Raw genomic sequence first — 24,083 nt, 5'->3', positions numbered from 1 at the left:
TCCCAAAAAGGAGGCCCAACGCAAGGTTCTTGAGGCTTCCACACTGTTGTGCTACATAAAAACTCCAGCCACCGACTTTCTTCAACGCACCGCCTCTCCTTACGTTATACACACAACCGACCCATGCACTCTATAAAAAGAGAAAAAAGAGAGAGGGAGAGATAATCTTTTGACGTGGAGAACCAGGCGTGGAGAGAGAGAGAGAGAGAGGAAAACGGCCTAAAATTTTCTTTCTTCTTCTTTATTTCCTTTCTTCCTTTTTCTATGAATTTGTTTAGAGATTTTTGCTTGATCATGTCAAGCTAAACCTCTTAGCTAGGGCTAAGAGGTGAAGCTTGTAATGAGATGAGAGACTTTTCTTTATGCATTTGATTTAGGTTTAACTGATTTTGATTCTAGTTTGATTATATGAAATGCTTTTAGTTTTAATGATTTGTTGTGACTCAAATTACAATGGATCTACGATATCTTATGGTATTTTCCATGCATGTATGGATATTATGATCGTAGGAACCCTGTTGTTCACCATCGTCTCATAGGCATGGTTGGATGACGGAACCCTTCCCTACATTCATAACTCTCTTAGATTGAATGTGGATTAGTTAAATTCTGTTGTTTACTTTGTCTCGTGAGCATGGTTTTGTAATGGAATCAATTCTAATTCTCATACCTTTCATTTCTTGAAAATTAAATCAAAGGAAGTCATATTTGATTTTTAAAGTTATATCAAGTATAGATCTCCCTGATCTCTACAAGTGGATTCTTGACACCTTAGTTTTTTACCTTCAAATTTTATAAGTTTTAGTTTAATCATTCACCATTATTATCTTATATTCACCTGTTTTAGATTACATCTTCGTCTAATTCTAATTCAAATTACTTTAAGATTACGTACAAGGTTCAATTTCTGTGGATTCGACCTCGGTCTTACCGAGATTATTATTACATCACAACCCTATACTGGGGGTGTAAACAAACTACATAAACTACCATTTGATCCAATCGAGGATAGTTTCAATTCAATAGAGGAGAGTTTTGATCCAATCGAAGAAAGCTTTGATCTGCTTGAGAAATTCATGAATTCTCAAGTTTTGTTGCTAGACAAACTCTATTGAATTGCATAAGCTTTTATATTTTCTGCTCATGTCAATAGGGATGACCTTATGAACGGTTTGGAGGGCATATAAATATCAAGCCAAGGAAGGTTTTGATACTAGGTATATCTTTCCACAACTTTTCCGCCCGTGAGGTCTACTTGAATTTTGGATCCCGCTTATTTTTGGTGACAGGTCCTAAAATGAGTTGGAAAAATTGATAGAGGGCGTTAGATTTCTATAAAAACCCACCTAGCTTCCAAGCGTAGGAATTGCAACAGCCTATTCAGGCAATTGGCATCCAAAATCGCATATATTAGTAGTGTATGGGACCACCGATACGGAGACGTACGATCATTTCAAAAGGAGTGATTTGGTCATCTGCTGTAATACCAATTTGGGCGGTTCTTCACGGTCTCCACCATGCACGTTGCACCAGACGATTGGAATTGTTCCATGAACAGCAAACCAACCTTCCTGATAATAGACTCTGCCAATTGAATACAATTGGTGGCCATTGTTCCGTCCTAAGCGTGAGATTGTAAACCCACATGATCTCTAGTGGTTAAATATCAATTGATCGGCTGGATGAAAATATGGGAACATCCCATCCATGGTTGGACCACCTATCCACCATTCCAACAGTGTTTCCGATAGGGGGCATATGTGTGTGCTACATACATATAATGTAGCACCATGATAATGTAAGCTACCGAGCATGTACATGCTGCATATAACTTAGTATGTAGAGTACTTTAATTAATTAATTAATTTTTTTTTTTGAAGTGTTTCTTTTATGCCGAGTTCAACACTTATTTTAAGATACTGATGACTCATTCCCATCACATTTGACACTACATTAGACTAATTTAGACCATTCAAATTGTAGTTATATCATTGATTGAGCACTTAGGGTTTGTTCGGCTAGCTACATTAGATGGTATTAAGGTGGATGGAATTATAAAAATTACAATAAATGTATGTGTAAGGTATTATCCGTGAATTGGGTTTATCCCATGTTTTCTAATACTATGTTTGGAATGTATGCATTAAAAAATAAATCCCGGATATACTTTCAAATTGTACTTGGAATAAACTTGGATGAAGGAAAAATCTATCATACATCGGATTAGTAATCCCATCTCACACTTTCCAACACAAGACTCATTTTTCAAAGCCTACAAAGTTAATTTTAATCCCATCTCATATTCCTTCCAAACATGCTATTTCCAATTTCAAAGTGGGATTAGTAATGCAATCCCATTTAATATGACTCAATACCACCGCCGAAACAGGCCCTTAAATCAATTGAGACAATCTAAATTATTGTCCGTATCATTACTTTGTGATATTTCAATGAAAATAAATAAAACAGGTCACACTTAAAAATGTCTAATGGTCAAAAGAACAAAAAATTTTGTACAGAAATATGTGGTTAATGATCTAGATTCACGATAATTTTTTTTATATAGAAATCAAGTATATTATAAATTTTATTATTGTAATTAAAAATATTAAGTATAGTTGCTTACACTACATGTTATAGAGTCCAAACACTATTATATACAATGCATGCTATTTAAAAATTGCGTTCCAATGGCCGTATCAGGGCTTTATAAAATAATAATTGGACAGAACCACTTTAACTGGTGATCCAAATATCAAATAAAAACTCCCTTATTACCGTAACTTATGAGAAAAATACCAAAAAACAAAAACAAAAAAACAAAAGTCAAATACTACAAGGCACGTGGACGATACGAGGTGATCAACGCCACACGTGCCAACTTGTCTCATTTGTGCGAGATGCAGACCATTTCTCAGGGCCCACTTTGAATATTGTCTGACCTTAAAACTAGATAATTAGTCTACACATCAGGTGGGCCATGTGCGAACCCTGATAATAGATCTTTTAATCATTTGTTCCGACAGTTTCATTTTGCGATGTATGCATGTGGCTCATTGGATAAGCGGCCAGCTTGATTTTTGGGCAGGGGCATGTTTGGTAGAGCCCTACAATACGGATGGTTAGGATCTTGATTTCAATATTGGGGAATATATAAATGGACACTTAAATTAGTAAAATACAAAAAACAAAACATCCTTTTGAGAAAAAGAGATTTGTGTTTCTTGTATATTTGCAAATGGAAAGGAGAACTTGGGCAAATGCAATTCAATGTTTTAGAAGATCAGGAGTAAGGAAAGTTTCTTTGTTTTTCGGAGAAGAAAGCATCTCTTCCTTTAAATGATATGCATTTTCATCTTTCCTTTTTCTTTTATGCCATAAGATCTGAAAGTACTGTTGAGAAATGCTAATTGGGTTCCTCACAAACGAATATAATGCACAACTTGTATTTATTCTATTAATGCACAACTTGTATTTATTCTATATCTACGCCATTGATCCATTTTATCAAATTATTTTAGGCTATGAACCCAGAAATTAAGAAGATCCATGTCTCAGGTGGACCATACTATATAAACAATGGTGATTGAACGTCATACTACTAAAAACTTCCTAAGGGCATTCACCTTTTGATAAGGTCACATAAATCATGAGGCAATAAATAAATAAATAAATCAGCTTGATCCAAAACTTTCCTGGTCCATTAATGGTAATCACCACATTTCCTTGGGTGTGGTCCACTGAGAATTAGATCTGCTTCATTTTTTGGGCTCAAGTCCTAAAATTATCTTGAAAAATAGATGGACGGTGTGGATATAGAATACACACATCAAGGTGGGCCCTCACTGAGGGCCGTACTGATGAGGATGGGGCAGCACCTAATCCGCTCCCGATGTTATCTGGCAGCCATACGTGCATGAAAGAAATGAACGGTTGAGAAATTGACAAACTTTCAAAATTATATGTACACCCATGGCCCACTGATGATCATATAAACATGATATTTGGAACATGGTATCTACGTAATGGGGACTATCTGATGAACGGCTCTGATTTTCAACATATGTGCATCATTTGCGTGTGTAAGGTGAGCACAGGTACAAATTGCACTCTCTAGCTGCAAAGAGCGCTAGCGCCAGAATAGCCTTTAATTTACGAGAAATTTCCGATTGTAGACCTCACCTTTTAGCCATCATCTTTTACAAGCACTCCGGAACTTTATCTTCCCAAATTAAACCATTTTGTAATACACACAATTTTCAGATTATAATACCCTTATATTCAGGAGGGTTGCACCATCCACTCTGTAGCCATTGGTAGTAGCGATTTGGGGCCTCAGAAACTTTGTAATATTGTGTAGACCTATGCTATCAATAGCAACGGCTATAATCCGTAGTTATAATTCTAGAGAATGCAATGATGACAAATGTAAGGGTATTTTCCTTATGAAAATAGTGTGTAGTATAAAATGGTTTAGTTTGAGAAAGTAAAGTTTAAGAGTGCCTGGAAAAAACGGTGAGTAAAAGGTCGGTTTTACAGTCGACAATTTCTCTCTACCAGCGTGCAACTTAGGTTATTGAGCACGTGAATAGCGAACTCATGGGCTCATCTAGCTGGACTAGGATCTATGGCTGTGTGATCTAGACAGTTGAACCACTGGGCCCAATCATGATGTCAGCTTCTCTAGAATCTTCTGGATTGGATCTGCCTATGGTGTGTTACACCGTTGATTTTAGATCTGCCTCATTTGTAGGCTCATTCCCCTAAAATGAGCTGACAAAATGGATCGACAGCAGAAATAAAACACATCCATCATGGTTCGGCCATATAGTTTTTCAACAGGACACAATTCGGATCCCCTAAAATAGGAGCAAAATGGTGACGCATCCACCAAAGAAGTATCACACATGTAGGGACGTGGATTGCATGGGATGGTACACGGATTGCGTCCTACCCCGGCCCCGCCGGTCTCCAGCTGGGAATGGGCAGGAACTTTGAGTGGCCACCGCGATGTATGAGTCTTATCCACACTGTTCATGCAGTTTTTACTATCATTATAGGATAGAAGATCAAAAATGAGGAAGATCCAAGGATACAGTGGAGCAGTGATAATGATTCTCACCGTTGAAACTTTTATAGGGCCTAACCTGATGTTTATTTGACATCCAACCTTTTCATAAAGTTACATAGACCTGAATGAAGATAAAATACAGATATCAGCTCCATCCAAAGCTTATGAAGTCCTAAGAAGTTTTCAATGGTAAGAGTTTAATCCCTATTGTGTAGCAAACTTGAGCCTCGTATCTACCTCATTTTTGGGTTTCTACCCTAAAATGATACGTGAAAATGAATGGACAGTATAGATAAGACCCATACATCACGAAGGCCACTCAAAGCACCTGCCTGTTTCCGCCACTCAAAGCACCTGCCTGTTTCCAGTTCGAGACGGGCGCGGTAGGACGCAAACCGCGTCCCTGGGATGCGACGGACGATGATTGCGTCCTACCCCCGGCCGGACGGTAATCCGTCAGGGGAGGTCTCTGTGGGGCCCCTGTGATTTAATTATTTTATCCAAGCCGTTAATCGCTTTTCGCAGATCATTTTAATGTATGAGACAAAAACGGAGAAAGGTACAAGACTTAAGTGGACCACAAAGTGGGGATTTAATGTCCACCATTAAAAATTTCTTGGGGGCTAGAGAAGTTTCGGATCAAGCTAATATTTATTTTTTTACTTCATCCACGTCTACATGACCTTATTAATAGGTTTTATGATAAAAAACATCACGGTGGCCCTTAGAAAGTTTTCAACGGTGGATGTCATTATCAGTGCACCTTCCTCCGGTGTGGTCCACTGGATCTGTGGAACTGTTTCAATTTTATAAGCATACCTTAAAATGATCTGAGAAAAGTGATGAACTGCGTGGATAAAACACTTACATCACGGTGAGCCCCACAGAGCCCTGCCCGAACGGATTCGTCCTGGCGGGGGTAGGACGCAATCCGCGTCCGGGATGCGACTCTAGAACTTACTATCATCGGAAGTTAGGTGTGGCCCACCGTGATGTTTGTTAGAAATCTACCCTTAGCAACGGTCTGGATGGTGGCGTATAAACATCATAGTGGACGTCCGGAAGGTTTCAAATGTAGGCATTTCCCTCCCTCAAAGGAAAATATTATTCTTTAGCGAGAGATTAATAAATTCCTTGCGTGTACAGTGCAACTGGTAGATCCCCTGCGTGCACCTCAGATGGATAGATCCCTAGCCAACCTTCTCCGCTCTCTTAGAAAAGTGCTTTATATGGCGGCTTGGCCATTTCCATTCTCATCGAGTCTCCGACTGATTGCAGAAGGCAACTTCCATCTTCTTCTTTCTACGAGCTCTCTATTCGTTCAGGTGCGCTTCTTTATACTACTCTATTATAGGAAAAGGTTTATTATACAACCTCAATGTCTCACATGCAGCTAGCTGTATATAAGAATAATGTATTACTAAAACAATGGACAACCTGCCATGAACCTACAAATTCAAGCCGCGGTTACGGTGGGGCAAATGATTTTTGGGCTGATGGTTGGATGAGAATGATTTTTGGGCCTTTCCATTTTTACGGTGGGGCAAATCTGATGAATGATTAAATGCCATAAACAAACCACGATGAGCCCCACATGCAACTAGTTGGCTGCTGGTGAGACATTGTAATATTGTAGGATCATAGTACAGCTAGTTGCTTTTTTCATATGTGGCAATCAGAACATGGACTTGGACAGTGGATTCATTTGAATCCGAGTGTTGGTGGGCCACTAAATGAAAAATCACAGCGATCAGATGATCTTACAGCTTTTGGATGTTGGAATTTTTTGTGACAACCGTCCATTTTATCATTCATAGATTAGCATTGTCTAGCTAAAGAGTTTCTTCAGAAATATAAAGAATCCTAGGCATCTCTCCATTAGTAGATGCATCCAGTTTATGATTGGACCTATTTTTCTCGCTCGATCTTGACCCTACAATCTTGCATCGTATTGTGGGATCGTAAATCATTTGACTGATGTGATTCTTGCATCTTTCACTGATGTTGTTTGATGGTGCGATCTTCCAACATGTCCAAAGTCGTTAATACTATAAGATTGAGTTTAATCTCCTTTCATCACCATAATAAAACTATTGCAATCTGGTGGTCCTATGCTGGATGTGATTATTGAAAATAGTAGACAAATTTTCTGAAAATAGAAAATAGAAATGAAACAAAAGATTAAAAATAAGCATTAAAGAAAGACTTACTTGTTTGAATCGAGGCGTGACCGAGTCACTTGGCTTGAAACCAAATTTGCCCTCCTTGAATTGCATCCCAAGTGCAACATAAGTCATGGGTAATTAGCCTCTAGTATACAACGAGTATGACCCGATCCCAATAATGCACTTATTGTACATGGGCTTGAACTAGCTTGTAGAACTTTAAACCCGAAATGAGTTGACTTGGCTACAAACTCAATTGCAGAAACAACAATGAAGTAGAGACTTTTCAAGTAGGGGAAGGGAAAATTGTTTTGTATATATTGAAAATGGATTAGAGGCAAGTCTATGAAAAGACTTTGATTAGGTGCCCAAAGCACCATTTCAAATGGGTGAAGTACGATGGATTTAAATCCAACCAATGCAACCATATATCCGAATAGTTGCATCTCTAGATTAAAAAATTATAAAATAGAAGATGCAAGTGTACTCTTAGAGTTTGCACATAAACCTTGACCTAGACCTGGCCCGGCGTATATGTATGCACACACAGCCACATGTCAACACAACTTGACACATTGCAAAAAAATGATCCAACCCAAACATTCATGACTCTTTAGTGGCTCAAGTCTTCTACAACTCACATTACTTATATACTAAAAATTTTCAATGTTCATTTTCGATATGGGACAACAAGAGTCACTAAAAAGATAAAAATAATTTTTGCAAACCAAAATAAACAAGGATTTTTTTAATTTTTTTTTTCAAATATAACCTTCGATTAAAAAAAAAAAAAACATTTTAAATACAACAATCCTCAACATGTTTCAAATTCAAAACACTTCGAATTTAAAAAGTGCTTTATATGCTTTTTGATAAATATTGATAAATTCCTTGCATGTACATTGCAACTGATAGATTCCTTAAGTGCACCTCATATAGATAGATTCCTAGCCTAGCATCTCGTTCCCTTGGCCATTGTCATTTCCAATCTCATTGAGTCTTCGACTAATTGCAGAGGCCAACTTCCATCTTTCTTTTACAAGCTCTCTATTCGTTCAGGTATGATTCATTCTACTACTTTATTATAAGGGAAGGGATATTATACAACCACGTCTCACCCACAACTAGCTGTGTATAAGAAAACCACCCACAGCTAGCTGTATATAAGAAAACCGTACAACTAGCTGCCTCTTGGGCGTGCTTGCTGTGTTTGAGGAAATCCAACCCACGAAGAAGATTTTTCCCACTGTGAAGATGGTATGCCTCTAAAATCAGCGGGTCTGACCTCTACACTGAACAAACAATGAACAACCACCCACAAACTTCCAAATTCATGTGGTGGCCGGCCAGCCTGAAGGTTGGATGAGGATGATTTTTGGGCCCTTTCTATTTTTATGGTGGGGCAAATTTGATGAATGGTTAAATGCCATAAAAATACCACGGTGGCCCCCACATGCAACAAGTTGCACGGTTTCTTCTTTGCAACCTAGCTACAAGTGAGACATGCCCATGCTAGTTGTATTCTAGGTTCACAGTACGACTAGTCGCTTTGTTTTACATATAGCAATCCAAACATGGACAGTGGATTCATTTGAATCCGAGTGTTGGCAGGCTACTAAACGAAAAATCATGGCGATCAGATGATCTTACGGCTCTGGATGCTGGAATTTTTCGTGATAACCGTCCATTTTATAATTCATAGATTGAGCGCGGCTAGCATCCTCAAGCGAAAGTGTTTCTTCAGAAATATAAGTTAGTAGATGCATGCGTCAAGTTTGACTGGACCTATTTTTCTCTGCCCGATCTTGACCTCTAATCTGGCATCATATTTATACTTGTCCTGGCACGTCACGTGGACCAATATTGAGATGCCGCCATATGTTAGCACTACTTACAAATAATAGATGAAATTCTACTCATACTTCAAGTATATCTTTCGCCTCATTTATCATTTGATAACACGTCACCTACCAAAAGCAGAACAATTTAGATCTGTGCACATGCTCACAAATGAAACACGACAATGAAAGACACGTAGCTCTCACACAAGTGGCACATGTGGTCCAAGTAGCGTACTCGACAAGCTTATAAAGACCCGCCGAGATCGCAATCTAGATATACTGAGTGAGGGCATCTCACACAATCATGACAAAATGGGTAACTTCCGATAGGGACGATCGGTGCTTTCACAACAACCATAAAGGTTTGAGAAGCAAATTTCTCCCAAAACATAAGAAAAGCAAAAGATGCAATGAGGAATCTGAGTTCGGTTAGGACATGTATTGATCCTATAACCTTTAAGGATCTCTATAACTAGGTTGGTAAGGAAATCCTGTGACGTTATAGTTTTCACTGTTTGATTACAACACTTTTATAATGGAAATTCGAGTGTCACACCATGAAATACCATACATGGGTATGTTTTCTACGTGTCATATAGTCAGATTAGCACTCATATAAATTAGAGTCACGTTCATCTAAACAACGGGTATCAAAGATAAGTAAAGTAACAAAGTTGAACATTATCAAGACTAGCATCCAAAAACATACAATCCAAAAGAATACCCTTAGTTGCAGCTGTACAGACACCAATAAACTATGTATGAGACACAAGAATTATCAAAAGGATAGAGCTAGGGGTCTATTGGTTGAGCTTATATAGCTCAGGCACACTAGCGCATGGCTCCTCGCCACCATGCTCCTCACCAACCTCCCCCGGAACATCGACGGGCTCCTTGCCTCGCTCTATACCTACACCATTTATACGATTGTAAAATTCGAAGCACATGAGCGGCTAGCTCAGTGAGAAATCCCTTCAAGATTATATAGCAACATGTTAATCAAGCATTGTTTTAGATGAAAAAGTATACAACATAGTGGCAATCATAATGTGACCTTATTTAAATGCTTGGATGCATGAATGTATATTAGCCTGGGGATGCACATCCATCTGACTTTGGGGGTAGTCACCAACAACAATATGCAAGGTACATGCATCAACAATAACTATCCACCATGCAACATATGAGTGGCTAACCACTAGGGAAAATATTTAAATGCACGTGTATCAATAATGGATATCACTCCCAAAATGGACATTTGTACAATGCACTAGTCACCAGTGAAAATACTCAAAGGCATGTGCATCAACAATGACTAGGCACCTAATAACCCTCACGTGCTATGAATGCATGATTAATCCAACCTTTATTAGTCCAGTTTACAAACGATCCATTTATGTAAAACCTCTACAACTAGTGGCAAATTGTGATCCAACAAGTAGACCTTACCATCACAAGTTTATACCTAATTCCAACAATGGGTTCCTCCCAACAAGCCAACTAGGCACCAAGTCTGTTTAAGAGTACAATAGAGGGGATTCCACCTAACAAAGCCACATAAGGAACAATATTTCACAAAGATGGTAAGTCTACAACCAAATTTCATTTATCTAGTATACAAGATGATCAATAGTTCGAGGTACAATCTCATGTATATGTTACAACCATACAAAACACAATTTCAATATTACCATTCCAAACATAAATTGTATAATATTTCAAAATATCATAAATATGGCAATTCGGATTCCCATGATTCAATCGACAACTTCCCATAATTTCCCAAATCATGCGAATGGATTCCAAATGGCACATTTTCCTGAACCTAACATTTTAGCATGCAAACACATATAACTTACACTAGAGAATGTTATAAGTTATGTTCATGTGAATCCTAGGAGGCGATGTCATATTTAATCGATTTGAGCATTCCAAGGAGAGCACATGTGTGAGTCAACCTACAAATGATCTAACATTTATGAGTTCATACTGAAGTGTCTAAAGTTAAGGATTCTACCAAATCATCCTTGAATTTACACTTATAATGCATATGGATTACAAGGGTTAGTGCATGATTCACAAGTCAAATAATAAGATTATTCCATATTGAGACTATTAGTAGGCTAAAAATGTCATAGGAAAGTTTAGAGGTTAGATCTCCACCTTAGAGTTAGAATCCCTTGACTCAGATGTCGCATAGGCGTAGAAATTTTGAGGAAAGCTCCAAACCCTAAGTTAATGGTAATCTATCATTAATAACTTAGATTTTATCTTAATTAAACTTCTAATAAGAATTTATGTGCTTACCTACCTTAATTTGAACAATCCCCGACTCGATTCGATGAATGGGGCCTGTGCTCGACGGAAACTGAAGGCCTCACGGAATCATTCTAAAAAACGGCTCAGAGCTTCCGAGATTCGGAGGATTACAAAAGATTACTAACCTAACTAGCTTTAAATGGTTAGGAAATTAGATAAAGACACAAGCATGGTTAGAAGACCTCTTACCTAGCTAATGAGGGTGAATCTAGCCTACAATCGAAGGTTTTTAGCTAGAGAAAGACTCTAGGTAGCTTACACAGCCTAAATACGAAGATGATCGATCCAAATCGGCAAACCTACTTCCCCCCTCTCACTTTCTATCTTGATTTCTAATTATTTCTCTCTCAAATTCTTAGGTTTGGTGGGTTTAAACAAATGGGAAAAATGGAGATTTATACCCATAAGGTCCCCCAAATGGACAACTCTCATGTGAGTTTTTCATGACTTAACGTGCTCTGTCAATTGGATCGATGACTACTGTTGGTTGAATCAACAGAACATGGTTTTTTATTTTCTGCTTACTCAAGATAGTCAAACCAAAAGGTTTGTTGGTCGGACAGACAGAGCATTGATTCTTCTTTTAGTATAACCACCATTCTTGGTCTTAAGGGTTGATTTGTGTTTTGTATAAGTTATTTATGTATGGAAGGTATATTCAAGTGATTAGGGGAGGATTTTGAATGATTTGGACCTAAGAGACTGGATGGATGGAGGATCGAATGATCTGGGTCCCCTCATGCAGTTGATTTCAGTTTTGTGCAAAGTGTTATTGAGATTTATATTTTTAGATTAAGGTTTCACTTACAAGTTCTCTAAGTTCTTGAGTTTTCAACACATGTATATACTGCGGACGCATATATTCCTAAAAAAAAAAAATTAGGGTAACGCTCGAGGTCATCCAATTCCTGAGTATTGGATGGCCTGGGTGTTACAGTCTACCCCCCTAAAAGAAAACCTCACCTTGAGATTACTTGAGTAGCTTCACTAAATAAATGAGGGTATTTCTCCCAATTTCTGCTTTGTGCTACCAGGTCGCATTGCTATGTGTCACAACCATAGGACTTTGACCAGCGGGATCATTTTGGTTCAAAGGATATGCTCTTTATGATTTAGAATGTAGACAGGATGTTCAACGTTGGAGGCATCGTCTCATGGGTCTACCTGCTCCCATTGAATAACACGAGAAGGGTTCGACACGTAATTTTTCTAGCAGAGATATGTGGAAGGCATTGTGTATATTTTCTAAGCTTGATGGCAAGGCGAGGCGGTACACCACTGCTCTGACTCGGTCCAAAATTTGGAAGGGATTGATGAAGTAGGGCATAAAAGATTCCCTCTCTTGCCGAATCTCATCATGCCCTTTAAGAACACATGGTCACCTACGTTAAACTCAAGATTCCACCACTGATTTTATGCGTTGATCTTTTGCCTGCTATGCATGGCTTGGACAAGCTTGAACTCGGCTCAAAAATTTTTCAAGCTCCAAAAAACTAGCTTGATTCAATTCGAATCTAATTTGGAGCCGAGGCGAGTCGAGCTTTTCGGAGTCGAGTAGAGTGAGCTGATCGAGCTAACTCGACTCGTGTACAACTCTAGTCTTAAGGGTTGGTTTGTGTTTTCTATAGATTATTTTCATATGGAAGGTCTATTCTAATGATTAGGGAAGGATTTTGATTGCCTCAGACCTAAGGGATTGGACAGACAGAGGATAGGATGACTTGGGTCCCTCATGCAGTTGATTTCAATCTCGTATAAAGTGTTATTAAGGTTTGTGTTTATGGATTAAACTTTCACTTATAATTTCTTTAAGTTATAGAGTTTCAAATGCGTGTGTACACGTGCATACACATACTTTACTTGAAAATTTTTAGGGTAACGCCTAAGGTCAGGGTGTTATAGATCCTGATACGGATCATCACCCTCTCAAATCTATAAAAGGAGCACCTCATGAAGAGCTCATGGCCATTGCCAAACACAATCTCTCTACACAGCATATCGCTTCTTATCTTAGCTTTTAGCTTTAGATTCCTCCACTTCTATCTAGCCCTACTATAGAATATCTGAAGTATAGGATAGTTTAGATTGTTATTGTCTAACGCGATCATTGTAGTACACACAAGAGTAGTGTAAATATCCATGACCTACCTTCATTTGACCCTGATCAACCGAGTCCTTACTTGGAAGATCATACCCCAATCACATCCTGCTGACCATCGCCTTGTCTGTTTGTCCATACAGGCAATCATAGGATTTTTTTTTCCTCTATTTATTTTATGATTATGCTAATTGTACTAGGCTTCAATTATGAATCAATAAAATCCAAGATTCCGTATTTAATTTTTAATTATTCCCATCCATTCCTGCATTATCGAGAAACCTAGGGCTTATGATCACTCTTAAAAGAAATATCCTTGGCTCAAGGAAAAAAGAATTAATCCATTCAGAAGGACTAACTCTCTCCTTCTAAATTGTTTGATCACCGCAACATTGGTAGCTAGACAGTCAGGTCAACCTTCATAAGTATAATCCTACGACTGCAGGGTCACAAATGTTCAATTGAACTCGAGTCGAGTATGACTCTGACACGCCCGCACTATCCTAATCACACACGTTTGATCGAATGTAAGCTATTCATTAACACATATAGCCTCATGTTTGATTGAATAACATTTTTTTTGTTACACCTTGTGGAACATGGTGTGTTATCTTTAACATTTCTCAATTAAGAAAGATGATAGGAAGAGTAAGAAACGCTAATTCTCTCACTGAAGTTAAGGGGAACCATAAGATGAAGAAGAGGAGTTGAAAGTTGTTAATGTGTGTACAGGATCTTCTTCACAACGATTGGCCCTTAGAGATGTTGAGAATCATTTCCTCAGCTTGTGAGGAGATCTTCGACAGATCGTAGTGGCTAAGAAGGCCCAAGCAGAGTTGTTAACTAGAGCACTTGAAACTTTTTTTGAAAGACTTTTGATGTTTATGAACATTCAAGGTACTTATAGGTTTCCTGTGAAACTAGAGGCAGAACGCCCAATTGAACCCCTTACAAGGGTTAGCTAGGTTTACCGATATCACCCCTACTAGTAGCTAGGAGAAACAACCAAAAAGGTCGATAATATGACCAATCAGAATTTGTGAGCCCTTAGAATTTACATATACCATGAGGGCAATTCTATGTTAGCATCAATATTTTATTTTTTTTATTTTTTTTTTAATTTTTTGGGGAGGGGGCATCTCGTGGATGTCATAGAATGATTACGTAACGGCCGAGAACCTCGGAGGGAAACCTCTCATGGCATTGGTCGTTCCCCAAGGTTATCAAAGGGCTGTGATAGCTGGGGGACAAGCTCATCCCATCGCCTTTAGCGGCTGTCAATCATGGGGCATAGAGACAATATCTTATGCAACTATATAACCGCTTGACTAGAAAGATGTCATAAGGTCCATCCAAAAATATGATACCTAGTCTGTAACATCCCGAATTTTCATGGCCAGAGTTTATACTCGTGCCCGAGAAAACCGAGTGTTAATAATTGAATGAATTAAATGCTTTAAAAATCGCTTATATATATCATTTAAATCACATCTAGTTACATTCGTGAAGGTAACTATTCACGAGAATAAAATCGATTGTATTTATTATTTCATTAGAGTAAAGAATTCAACAAATTATCAAATGCCCTCTCAATGGGAGCTTATTACAACTACAAGAAGATAAAGCACATCAACTTAAATTAAAGCAAGCTTAAAGGAAAAACCCTCACCTTTGGTTGCCTAGATGTCTTCTATAGTTAAACGTTTGGGGTAATTTAGAGTTAATCCCTTATTGTGATTTTTTTTTTATTTTTTAGATTTAACCATAATGAACGTTAGAGACTCTAAGTTACACTGTCTAGTTTTTAAGACTCGATGTGTTCTTCCACCGAGTTAACTCGGTTTTATTAGGGAGAACTCTTCGCTATATTGATTATGGAGTTTATAGGAGGGGAAAATCCTAAAAATAAGTATGGACAGGAAAGGAAGGAGCTTACACTGCCGGCCTGGATTATTGCGGATGGGTTTTCACACCAGGTTTCCTTATTTTCTTCTTCTCCTCCCTTTCACGTGCTTCCTCCTTTTTTCTCTCTCACTTTCGTTTTCCTCCTGGCGTGGTTCTTTCACTCTCTATGTGCCAGGCTTTTATAAGCCTTCGTACACCGTCCAACAAGGGAGATCCCAGTCTAACTTGTTCATGGTTTGCGCAAGCCAGTTGGAGCTTTCGCAGCTTGGCTTGCGGTGAGGGCAGGTTTACAGCCCAAATATGCTTCATCGCTTCATTCTAATGTGTAGGGGGGTGGTCTCCTACTTAAATGGTCCAGAGAGGGATGTCTTGATTTCTATTTTGAAAACAGGGCAATCATCGCTGTTTAGCGATTATGCGAGGAAGATGGATCTTGCTTCAATGGTGGATCTATGCTTGGCCCACCTTCTCTCGAGGCGGGGCTTCTTAATGGATTTAGATCATCATCCGACCTAATCTAGCCCATCAGATCGATGGTCGGTGTGAGGTTGCAAGATCCTCTGTGAACGGAAAAAGCTTTGCTGCACCGTGTGCTGCGGCGTGAAAACCGGCGAAATTGGGAGGTGTATGTTCTCTCATCACTTCCTTTCCTTGTTTGAGGTGAATCTGGAGCCCCATCCTTGATGAGCGGATGGATTTTCTACATCTGAGAACCAGAGATTTCCGATCTTGGTAAGTTGGATCGCACGATCAGGTGCGACGTGCGTGCTTGATTTCCTTGTGCATGGCCCCATCTTGGTCGGAATTGGGAATGCTAGATGATGGACTGTTCGGATTTCCCAGCTTCTCAGTATTTCGTGATGGTGGGCCACATCAGCCACACATGGGGGTTGTCCGTTTAAACCTGTTGTCGGGCGGGAAAATGGGAGTGGATTCTTCTCTTCAGGTTTTGTTGGTCAAACATTGGTTTGACTGGTTTTAACCTCTAGTGTTCCACGACTATCTATATAATGTGCACGTGCACCCTGGTACAGTGTCGAGTATAGGGGTTTTGGTTAATCTACCCCGTCAACTTGGTTCGTTTTTGTAGTAGGAACCTTGAGTTCCATGGTGGATCTGATTAACGTTAGGTGGGCCATACTCAAGTGAATATCCATTTTAGCCATTAATCTTACTGATCTAGTGGCCGAAATTTTTCATTTACAGTTTATTTATGATAATTAGGCCTAATATAAGTTTCGCATGAAACGGATCATGAGAACCTTGTGATCTAGCGCTTAAGGTCTAAGCTAGTGGCATTTTCGTTAATATTGCTGATCTAAGAGTTTCGTGAAATCTAATAGTTCTACATGGTTGTATGCACCTTTCTAAATGACTCTTACAAACGGACTTACATCTAGATCATTACAAATAATAAGCTATTCGTCGATTCATTCAAGGGAAGGTACATACATTAAATCACATAATGATTGGTTTTGACTTAAAATTAACGGTCAGATGGCTTGTTCTGTGAATGGAGACTACTCCCAATGGTCAGATTCATATTGGGAAATATATGTAAGGTTAGGTTAGCTAGATTGGTACCGCACACATGAATCTAGTAGGTTAAATTCTATGGTAACACTCGAGAACTTTCAATACTCAGGTATTGAAAAATTCGGGGTGTTATTATTTATCCCCCTTAAATAAAATTTAGTCCCCAAATTTTTTTTACTTATTCCATTTACACTAATTCACTATGTTTAATGTTTTACTATATTCCTCGTGAGGTAGATGCATATGTCTAGATGTGCGTGTAATTGGCTACATGGAAATCAGGACACTACAATGTAACTTTATGAATAGATTGGATGGAAATTAAACATCACCGCTTATGCTTTGCTTGAATATGGTTCGTAAATCCATGGTCCTGATTATTTTAAATCCTTAGGGAATACGATAAAATTTCATTTTCGCCATAAAAGTTTCCTAAGTTTTGTAAAGGATAAGCCAAATTATCCATTCCTTGTTGAACCTAAGATTCAATGTCATCATTTATATGAACAGTTGTAAATTCCCAAAATCGTTTTATATTGACAGCCTGTCACTCTTAGAATTTTAATTTATGATCCGTGCGTCCAATTTAATCAAAATTTGGAAATTAAACCTCGGACTTATTCTTGAGACTCTAGAAAAATCCACGAGGCATGATTCTATGGTTTGGGGAGTGTTTCACCCTTTTGAGGTGTATAAAAGATTGTTGTCTAGCAGTAATTTCTACCGAATTTTTGTTATTGTCGGATTTTTATTGAATTTTTTACAAACCTGATCAAGATGAAAATTTAGAAGATGGTTAATAGAGACCTAAGTGATCTATTAGAAAATTTTCAAAATTTTTTGATGTGTATTCTTTCTGTTAACTAGTGGAGATTTCACAACTTGTCAAAATTTCATCAAAATAGTTAAAAATTCTGGAATAATTAGAAAATATATATTCCCATAAGGGAAACTTATTCTTCTTGATTGTGACTACATTTAAGGATGTCTTTTAGATTAGAAAAGTTTATTTAGAATTTTGGGGATTTATCCCAGGGTATTTAGATTAGTAGTTTCTAAATTTCACGTCTAACTTGCTATTTTCAATGGGGAACCTGAATATGAATTTCTAATTTCTTAACTCCCTAGTTCTTTTAGGAATTCAATTGAGTGTATGTATCTAGTTCATTATATGTCCTAATCGCGTAAAGTTATGGTGGTCTACTCCCTCAGGCCCAGTTAATTTCATTCTCATACTCTAATACCAATTGTAACATCCCGATTTTTTACAGCTAGAGTTTATACTCGTGCCCGAGAAAACCAGGTGTTAATAATTGAATGAATTGGATGCTTTAAAAATTACACCATTTTTTTCATTTAGATCACATCTAGTTATATTCATGATGTAACCATTCATGAGAATAAAATCGACTGTATTTATTATTTCATCAAAGTAAAGAATTCAACAAATTATCAAATGCCTTCTTGATGAGAGATTATTATATTATCGAGTTCGCAACAGAATATAAATCTAAATCATAGAACTATCTTCTTATTCTTTTAGTATAACCTTCTATATGGAGATGATCCTCTATGTCTTCAATCTGTACATCACCTGTATGATCTGTACGGTTGGAGAGGGTCAACGCTCTACTCATAGTGATGGTTATCCTTTAAGATTAACAACAATTCAAGAGATTCATAAAAGCAATGTAAATGTTCTGATACGTCTCGTATTTCACAACTACAAGAGGTATCAATATGCATAAGCAATCTACATGAGATGCATACCTAACAAAGTATATACGGTTCATCACACTTAGCGATCGCCACAATGTGAAAAATGATTTTGAGTTATTTGGCTCACCTCGCATCCCATTTTACGGAGATTCGCTGGCGTGTCCTATGTTTAACATGGATTTACGTGGTTATCCCAAGACAACGTAACACATGACTGGATGAATTATGTGACACGATTTGTTTATAGAGTGACTATTTGTGACATCTAATCCCGGAGGTGATGTAACATGCATTGTGAATTACTTACATCAATTTGTGCACCACTACTCATGAAACATGGAATTACGGGTCGCCCCAAAGGCTACTACCGGAACCGCATTATGTACATGATATTTATTTTGATCGCTAGAAGTCTGATTCCCAACATAGTACTTGTACTAAAGAGGAAAATCCATTGAATCATGGGAGCTTTGGAATTCCAAGATACATGCCCAAGTCATAAAGGTAAATAGCACAAATCTAACATAATAAAGGACATAGTAGCAATGACTAACTCAACAAAGAGTAGAGTGGCAATGGCCAACTCAATAAAGAGGAGAATGGTAATGGCCAACTCAATAAAGAGGAGAGTAGCAAGAGCTAACTCAACAAAGAGGCGAGTGGTAATGACCAACTCATTAAAGAGGAGAGTGGCAATGACCAACTCAATAAAAGGAGAGTAGTAAGGCTAACTCAACTAAATTAGTAAAGGTAAGGGCAAGGCTTGTATCTATCACCCCACATAAATTCATAAAGATCACTCGTACTTAACATCATACCATAACCCTAAAAGGGTAAATAATTTTTGGTGGTAAATTAACAACTGTAGGGAGATAATCATAATATCATGAAAGAATAGCATGTAACAAGCAAGATAAAGCACATCAACTTAAATTAAAGTAAGCTTAAAGGAAAAACCCTCGCATTTAGTTGCATGGATGTCTTCTATAGTTAAACGTTCGGGGTAATTTAGAGTTAATCCCTTATTGTGATTTACTTGGTTTTTTTTATTTTTTTTTTATTTTTATAACCATAATGAACGTTAGAGACTCTAAGTTATGTTGTCTAGTTTTCAAGACTCAGTGTGTTTTTCCACTGAGTTAACTCAATTTTATCAGGGAGAACTCTTCACTATATTGATTATGGAGTTTGTAGGAGGGGAAAATCCTGAAAATAAGAATGGAGGGGAAAGGAAGGAGCATACACTGCTGGCTTGGACTATTGCGCATGGGTTTTCACATCGGGTTTCTTTCTTTTCTTCTTCTCCTCTCTTTCACGTGCTTCCTCCTCTTTTCTCTCTCACTTTCTTTTCTCTCCTGGCATGGTTCTTTCGCTCTCTACGTGCCAGGCTTTTATAAGCCTTCGTACACAGTCCAACAAGGGAGAGCCCGGTTGAACTGGTTCGTGGTTTGTGCAGGCCAGTTGGAGCTTTCGTAGCTTGGCTTGCGGTGAGGGCAGGTTTACGGCTTAGATCTGCTTCATCATTTCTTTCTAACATGCAGGGGGTGGTCTCCTACTTGAATGGTCCAGAGAGGGACGTCTTGATTTCTATTTTGGAAACAAGGCAATCATCGCCGTTTAGTGATTGTGCGAGGAAGATGGATCTTGCTTTAATGGTGGATCTATGCTTGGCCCACCTTCTCTCGAGGCGGGGCTTCTGAATGGATTTAGATCATCATCCAACCTGATCTAGCCCATCAGATCGATGGTCGGTGTGAGGTCTCAAGATCCTCTGCGAACGGAAAAAGCCCTGCTGCATCGTGCGTTGCAGCGTGAAAACTGGCGAAATCTAGAGGTGTATGTTCTCTCATTGCTTCCTTTCCTTGTTTGAGGTGAATCCGGAGTCCCATCATTGATGAGCGGACGAATTTTCTACACCTGAGAATTGGAGATTTTCGATTTTGGTAAGTTGGACCGCACGATCGTGGCTTGCGGGTTTACTGAGTATGTGCCTGATTTCCCTATGCATGGCCCCATCTTGGTTGGAATTGGGAGTGTTGGATGATGGACAGTTCGGATTTCCCAGTTTTCAGTCTTTTGTGATGGTGGGCCACATCAAGTCCGATCGGGCCTTCCATTTTTAAACGCTCTGTAACCGGGAAAAATTGGATGGATTTCTCTCTTTGGGTTTTGTCGATCAAACGTCGGTTTGACCGGTTTTAACCTCTAGTGTTCTGTGACTATCTGTATAATGTGCACGTGCACCCCGATACGGTGTCCAGTAGAGGGGTTTTGGTTAATCTACTCCGTCAACTTGGTTCGTTGATGTAGGTTGGAAACTTGGGTTTCATGGTGGATCTAATTAACGCTAGGTGGGCCATACTCGAGTGGATATCCATTTTAGCCATTGATCTTGTTGATCCAATGGCCAAAATTTTCCATGTACGGTTTATTCATGATAATTAGGCCTGATATAAAGTTTTGCATGAAATGGATCATGAGAACCTTGTGATCTGGAGCTTAAGGTCTAAACTAGTGGTATTTTCATAAATATTGTTAATCTAATTGTTTTTTGAAATCTAATAGTTTTACATGGTTGTATATACCTTTCTAAATGACTCTTACAAACAGACTTACATCTAGATCATTACAGATAATGAGCAATTCGCTGACTTATTCAAGGGAAGGTATATACGTCAAATCATATAATGGTTGGTCTTGAATTAAAATTAACGGTCAAATGGCTTGTTCTATGGATAGAGACTATTTCCAATGATCAGATTCGCATTGAGAAATAGATGTAAGGTTAGGTTAGCTAGATTGGTACTACACACATGAACATGGTAGGTTAAATTCTATGGTAACACTCGAGAACTTTTAATACTCGGGTATTGAAAAGTTTGAGGTGTTACATAGTCGAACAGACAAAGAGTTGCTCGATCGATCTACAGGAAACCTTATCTTAGATGGCTAGTGCAATACTTTGAATGATTTAGGGGATTCAAGTTTTCTAAGTTCACCATATTCTCCGTAGAGGATGAAACATCCACAATTGAGACATTGTCAATTTGACCTAAAATAGGTAATACTGATAATGACAATGAAATGGTCTAACTTATGGGAAGTCTAAAAATAGAGCAGTGAGGAAAAAAATACACTATTAGTTGATATCAATATAAAATGATTAGTAATCTGACGTTTATGATGTTCCTTCAAATATGTTAGAGTTTTGATACCTAGGCACTTATTTATCTATGATGGAGCTCTTCCTTATTGTTTTTTTTTTTAAAGGTAAGATGGGTACAAACCCATATCCATAATGTTGAAACATGCATTGTCCCAATAATGGAGACTTTATGCCCCCGAAATAAGAAAAATTTAGTAGAATATAAAGTTTATCTTGTAATTTAGTGCATGTTTATGTCGAGGTCAAATCTACCTAACCATTGGTAATTGTGGATCACTATATTTCTTGACTCATACTACACAGTCATGGGCCTCATGGTTTGGAGACTATAAAACAAAATAAATAATGCCACATATGTAGTTAACATACTCCATAATCCTTCTTTTACTAATATGGGATGGTAAAAACATGAAATTCTAACTTATATATCTATACATTTGTTGCCAAACTTTTAAAATCATAAATTGATTATTAAATATGTAATGAATGCATATGCTAGGAAATAGAGATGTAAATGAATCATAGGGGTGTGATGGATTTTTGGTTAATAGACATACTAAGGAGGCTCTCTCATCCTACCCCCACCATGTGTTGATCTGGCCTATTTACTAAGAAGGTTCAATTTTTAGATAAGCTTCATGACAAAATCACATTGATCCAAGAGTCTGAATTGACTTTACAGGATAGTGGGATAGAAAATAGACTTTATAGAGGAAAGAGGAGCTTAATTCCAAGAGTGGTCTGAGGCATAGTCACATTGGACAATGCATGAGTCAGAATGATCAGGAAGAAGGGTTGTCTTAGTTCTAGGCTAGTGAGTATTGGTCTTAGGAGGTTGGGTGCTTCATCCATTTGTCTTTTATTGCATGTGGGGTTGTGCAGTTAGGCCCTTTTGGGATATAGCCTTGTGCATAGATTATGGTGTGTATAGATCTTTTCTGGGTTTATAAAGTGAGGCCTTTTTCCTTTTTAGTAGGTGCATGCCCAGTTTTCGATGTAGTTTTCCTCTTATAGCAACTCAGTTACAAGTGGCCTCTGACCTTTCTTAAAATAAATAAATAAATAAAGAGGGTCTTCATTGACCTTATAAAGGTGAGTTAGAATAATAATCTTATTGATTCTAATCCAACACACAAAAGGGAAAAATGGATACAAATAAGAAATGGAAAGAAAAGAAAGAAAGATTGATTGCATTGATGTGAAATAAAGATGACAATACACGACATATGATGGTGGTGTGTGTAAACTAAAGTAACTAGAAAGTAAACTAAAAAGTAATTAGGAACTAGAAAGTAAACTAAAGTAAGAGACTAAGATCTAAGAGTAAAGAGACTAAAGAGATAGGACTTGGGGGAGGGAGAGAGAGAGAGAGAGAGAGAGAGAGAGAGAGAGAGAGAGAGAGAGAGAGGAGGGGGGGAGACATTGAAGGGATGTGGAGTTTTAAATGGGGTGGGGTAGCCATTGGGCCCCACTTCCAAGAGGCCAGCTACTGCATTAGTCTCCCCTTCATCAAAAGAACCCATTCTTGAGTTCAGTTTCGACATCCTCTTCCACAACTCTTTATTAAGATTTTATAACTCCTCTTCATTGATCCAAGTATCTTTGGATTGAGGTTTATTCTTCCATCGAATCAGATATTGGGTGTATGTACCTCGCCTTGTACTTATGAACCGTACATCAAGAATGTCAATGATTTCGGATGAACCAATTGTTAAATATATACCCAAATCTTTAAGGCTTGCTGGAGGTTGAATTGGATCACCATGAAATGGATAAAGGTCATCAACGTTAAAAACGAGACTAATTCCCATTTGCTCATGCAGTTAAAGCCGATACACATTAAGCCCAATCTTCTTAAGGATACAACAAGAGCCAATTTTTTTGTTCTTCAATTTGTGATAAGTAATCATTGGAAATTGTAAGAATGCCATAACCAAATCACCTTCTTTGAACTGAAAGTGGCAGCGATGGACATCAACGACTACTCTGTACTAATCATTAGCACTTTTGATGTTAGCTCGAACTTGTTCTTGTACTTCTTGGATGTAGTCGACAAGTTCTTCGGCTTCCATACTACTCTTTCTTAGGTTAGGAATTTGTACTCAGTCTAAGATATGGTTCGAATTTATTCCATAAACCACTTCAAATGGAGTCTTTTGAGTAAATCGATACTTAGAGTTATTGTAGGAAAATTTAGCTTGAAGCAAGACAAGATCCCATTGTTGTGGGTGGTCACTTGCCAAGTATTGGAGTAGATCACCAA

The 24,083-nt window shown here is 38.1% G+C and overlaps 1 protein-coding gene across 1 annotated transcript in view; it reads left to right on the top strand.

The window, feature by feature from the left end:
* Positions 1–6,292: 6,292 nt before the first annotated feature.
* The window catches only part of LOC131241439 (disease resistance RPP13-like protein 4), a 34,250-nt gene continuing 16,459 nt past the window's right edge, over positions 6,293–24,083 (top strand). The window contains exons 1-2 of the mRNA XM_058240243.1: positions 6,293–6,396; positions 8,252–8,295. Coding sequence (XP_058096226.1) covers positions 6,301–6,396; positions 8,252–8,295 — 140 coding nt within the window. The 5' untranslated portion in view covers positions 6,293–6,300. The remainder of the gene's footprint in view (positions 6,397–8,251; positions 8,296–24,083) is intronic.

The sequence above is a fragment of the Magnolia sinica genome, chromosome 1 (assembly GCF_029962835.1).
Source record: "Magnolia sinica isolate HGM2019 chromosome 1, MsV1, whole genome shotgun sequence".
In the NCBI taxonomy this organism is placed as follows: domain Eukaryota; kingdom Viridiplantae; phylum Streptophyta; class Magnoliopsida; order Magnoliales; family Magnoliaceae; genus Magnolia; species Magnolia sinica.
This window is presented reverse-complemented; position numbering and strand designations above follow the sequence as displayed.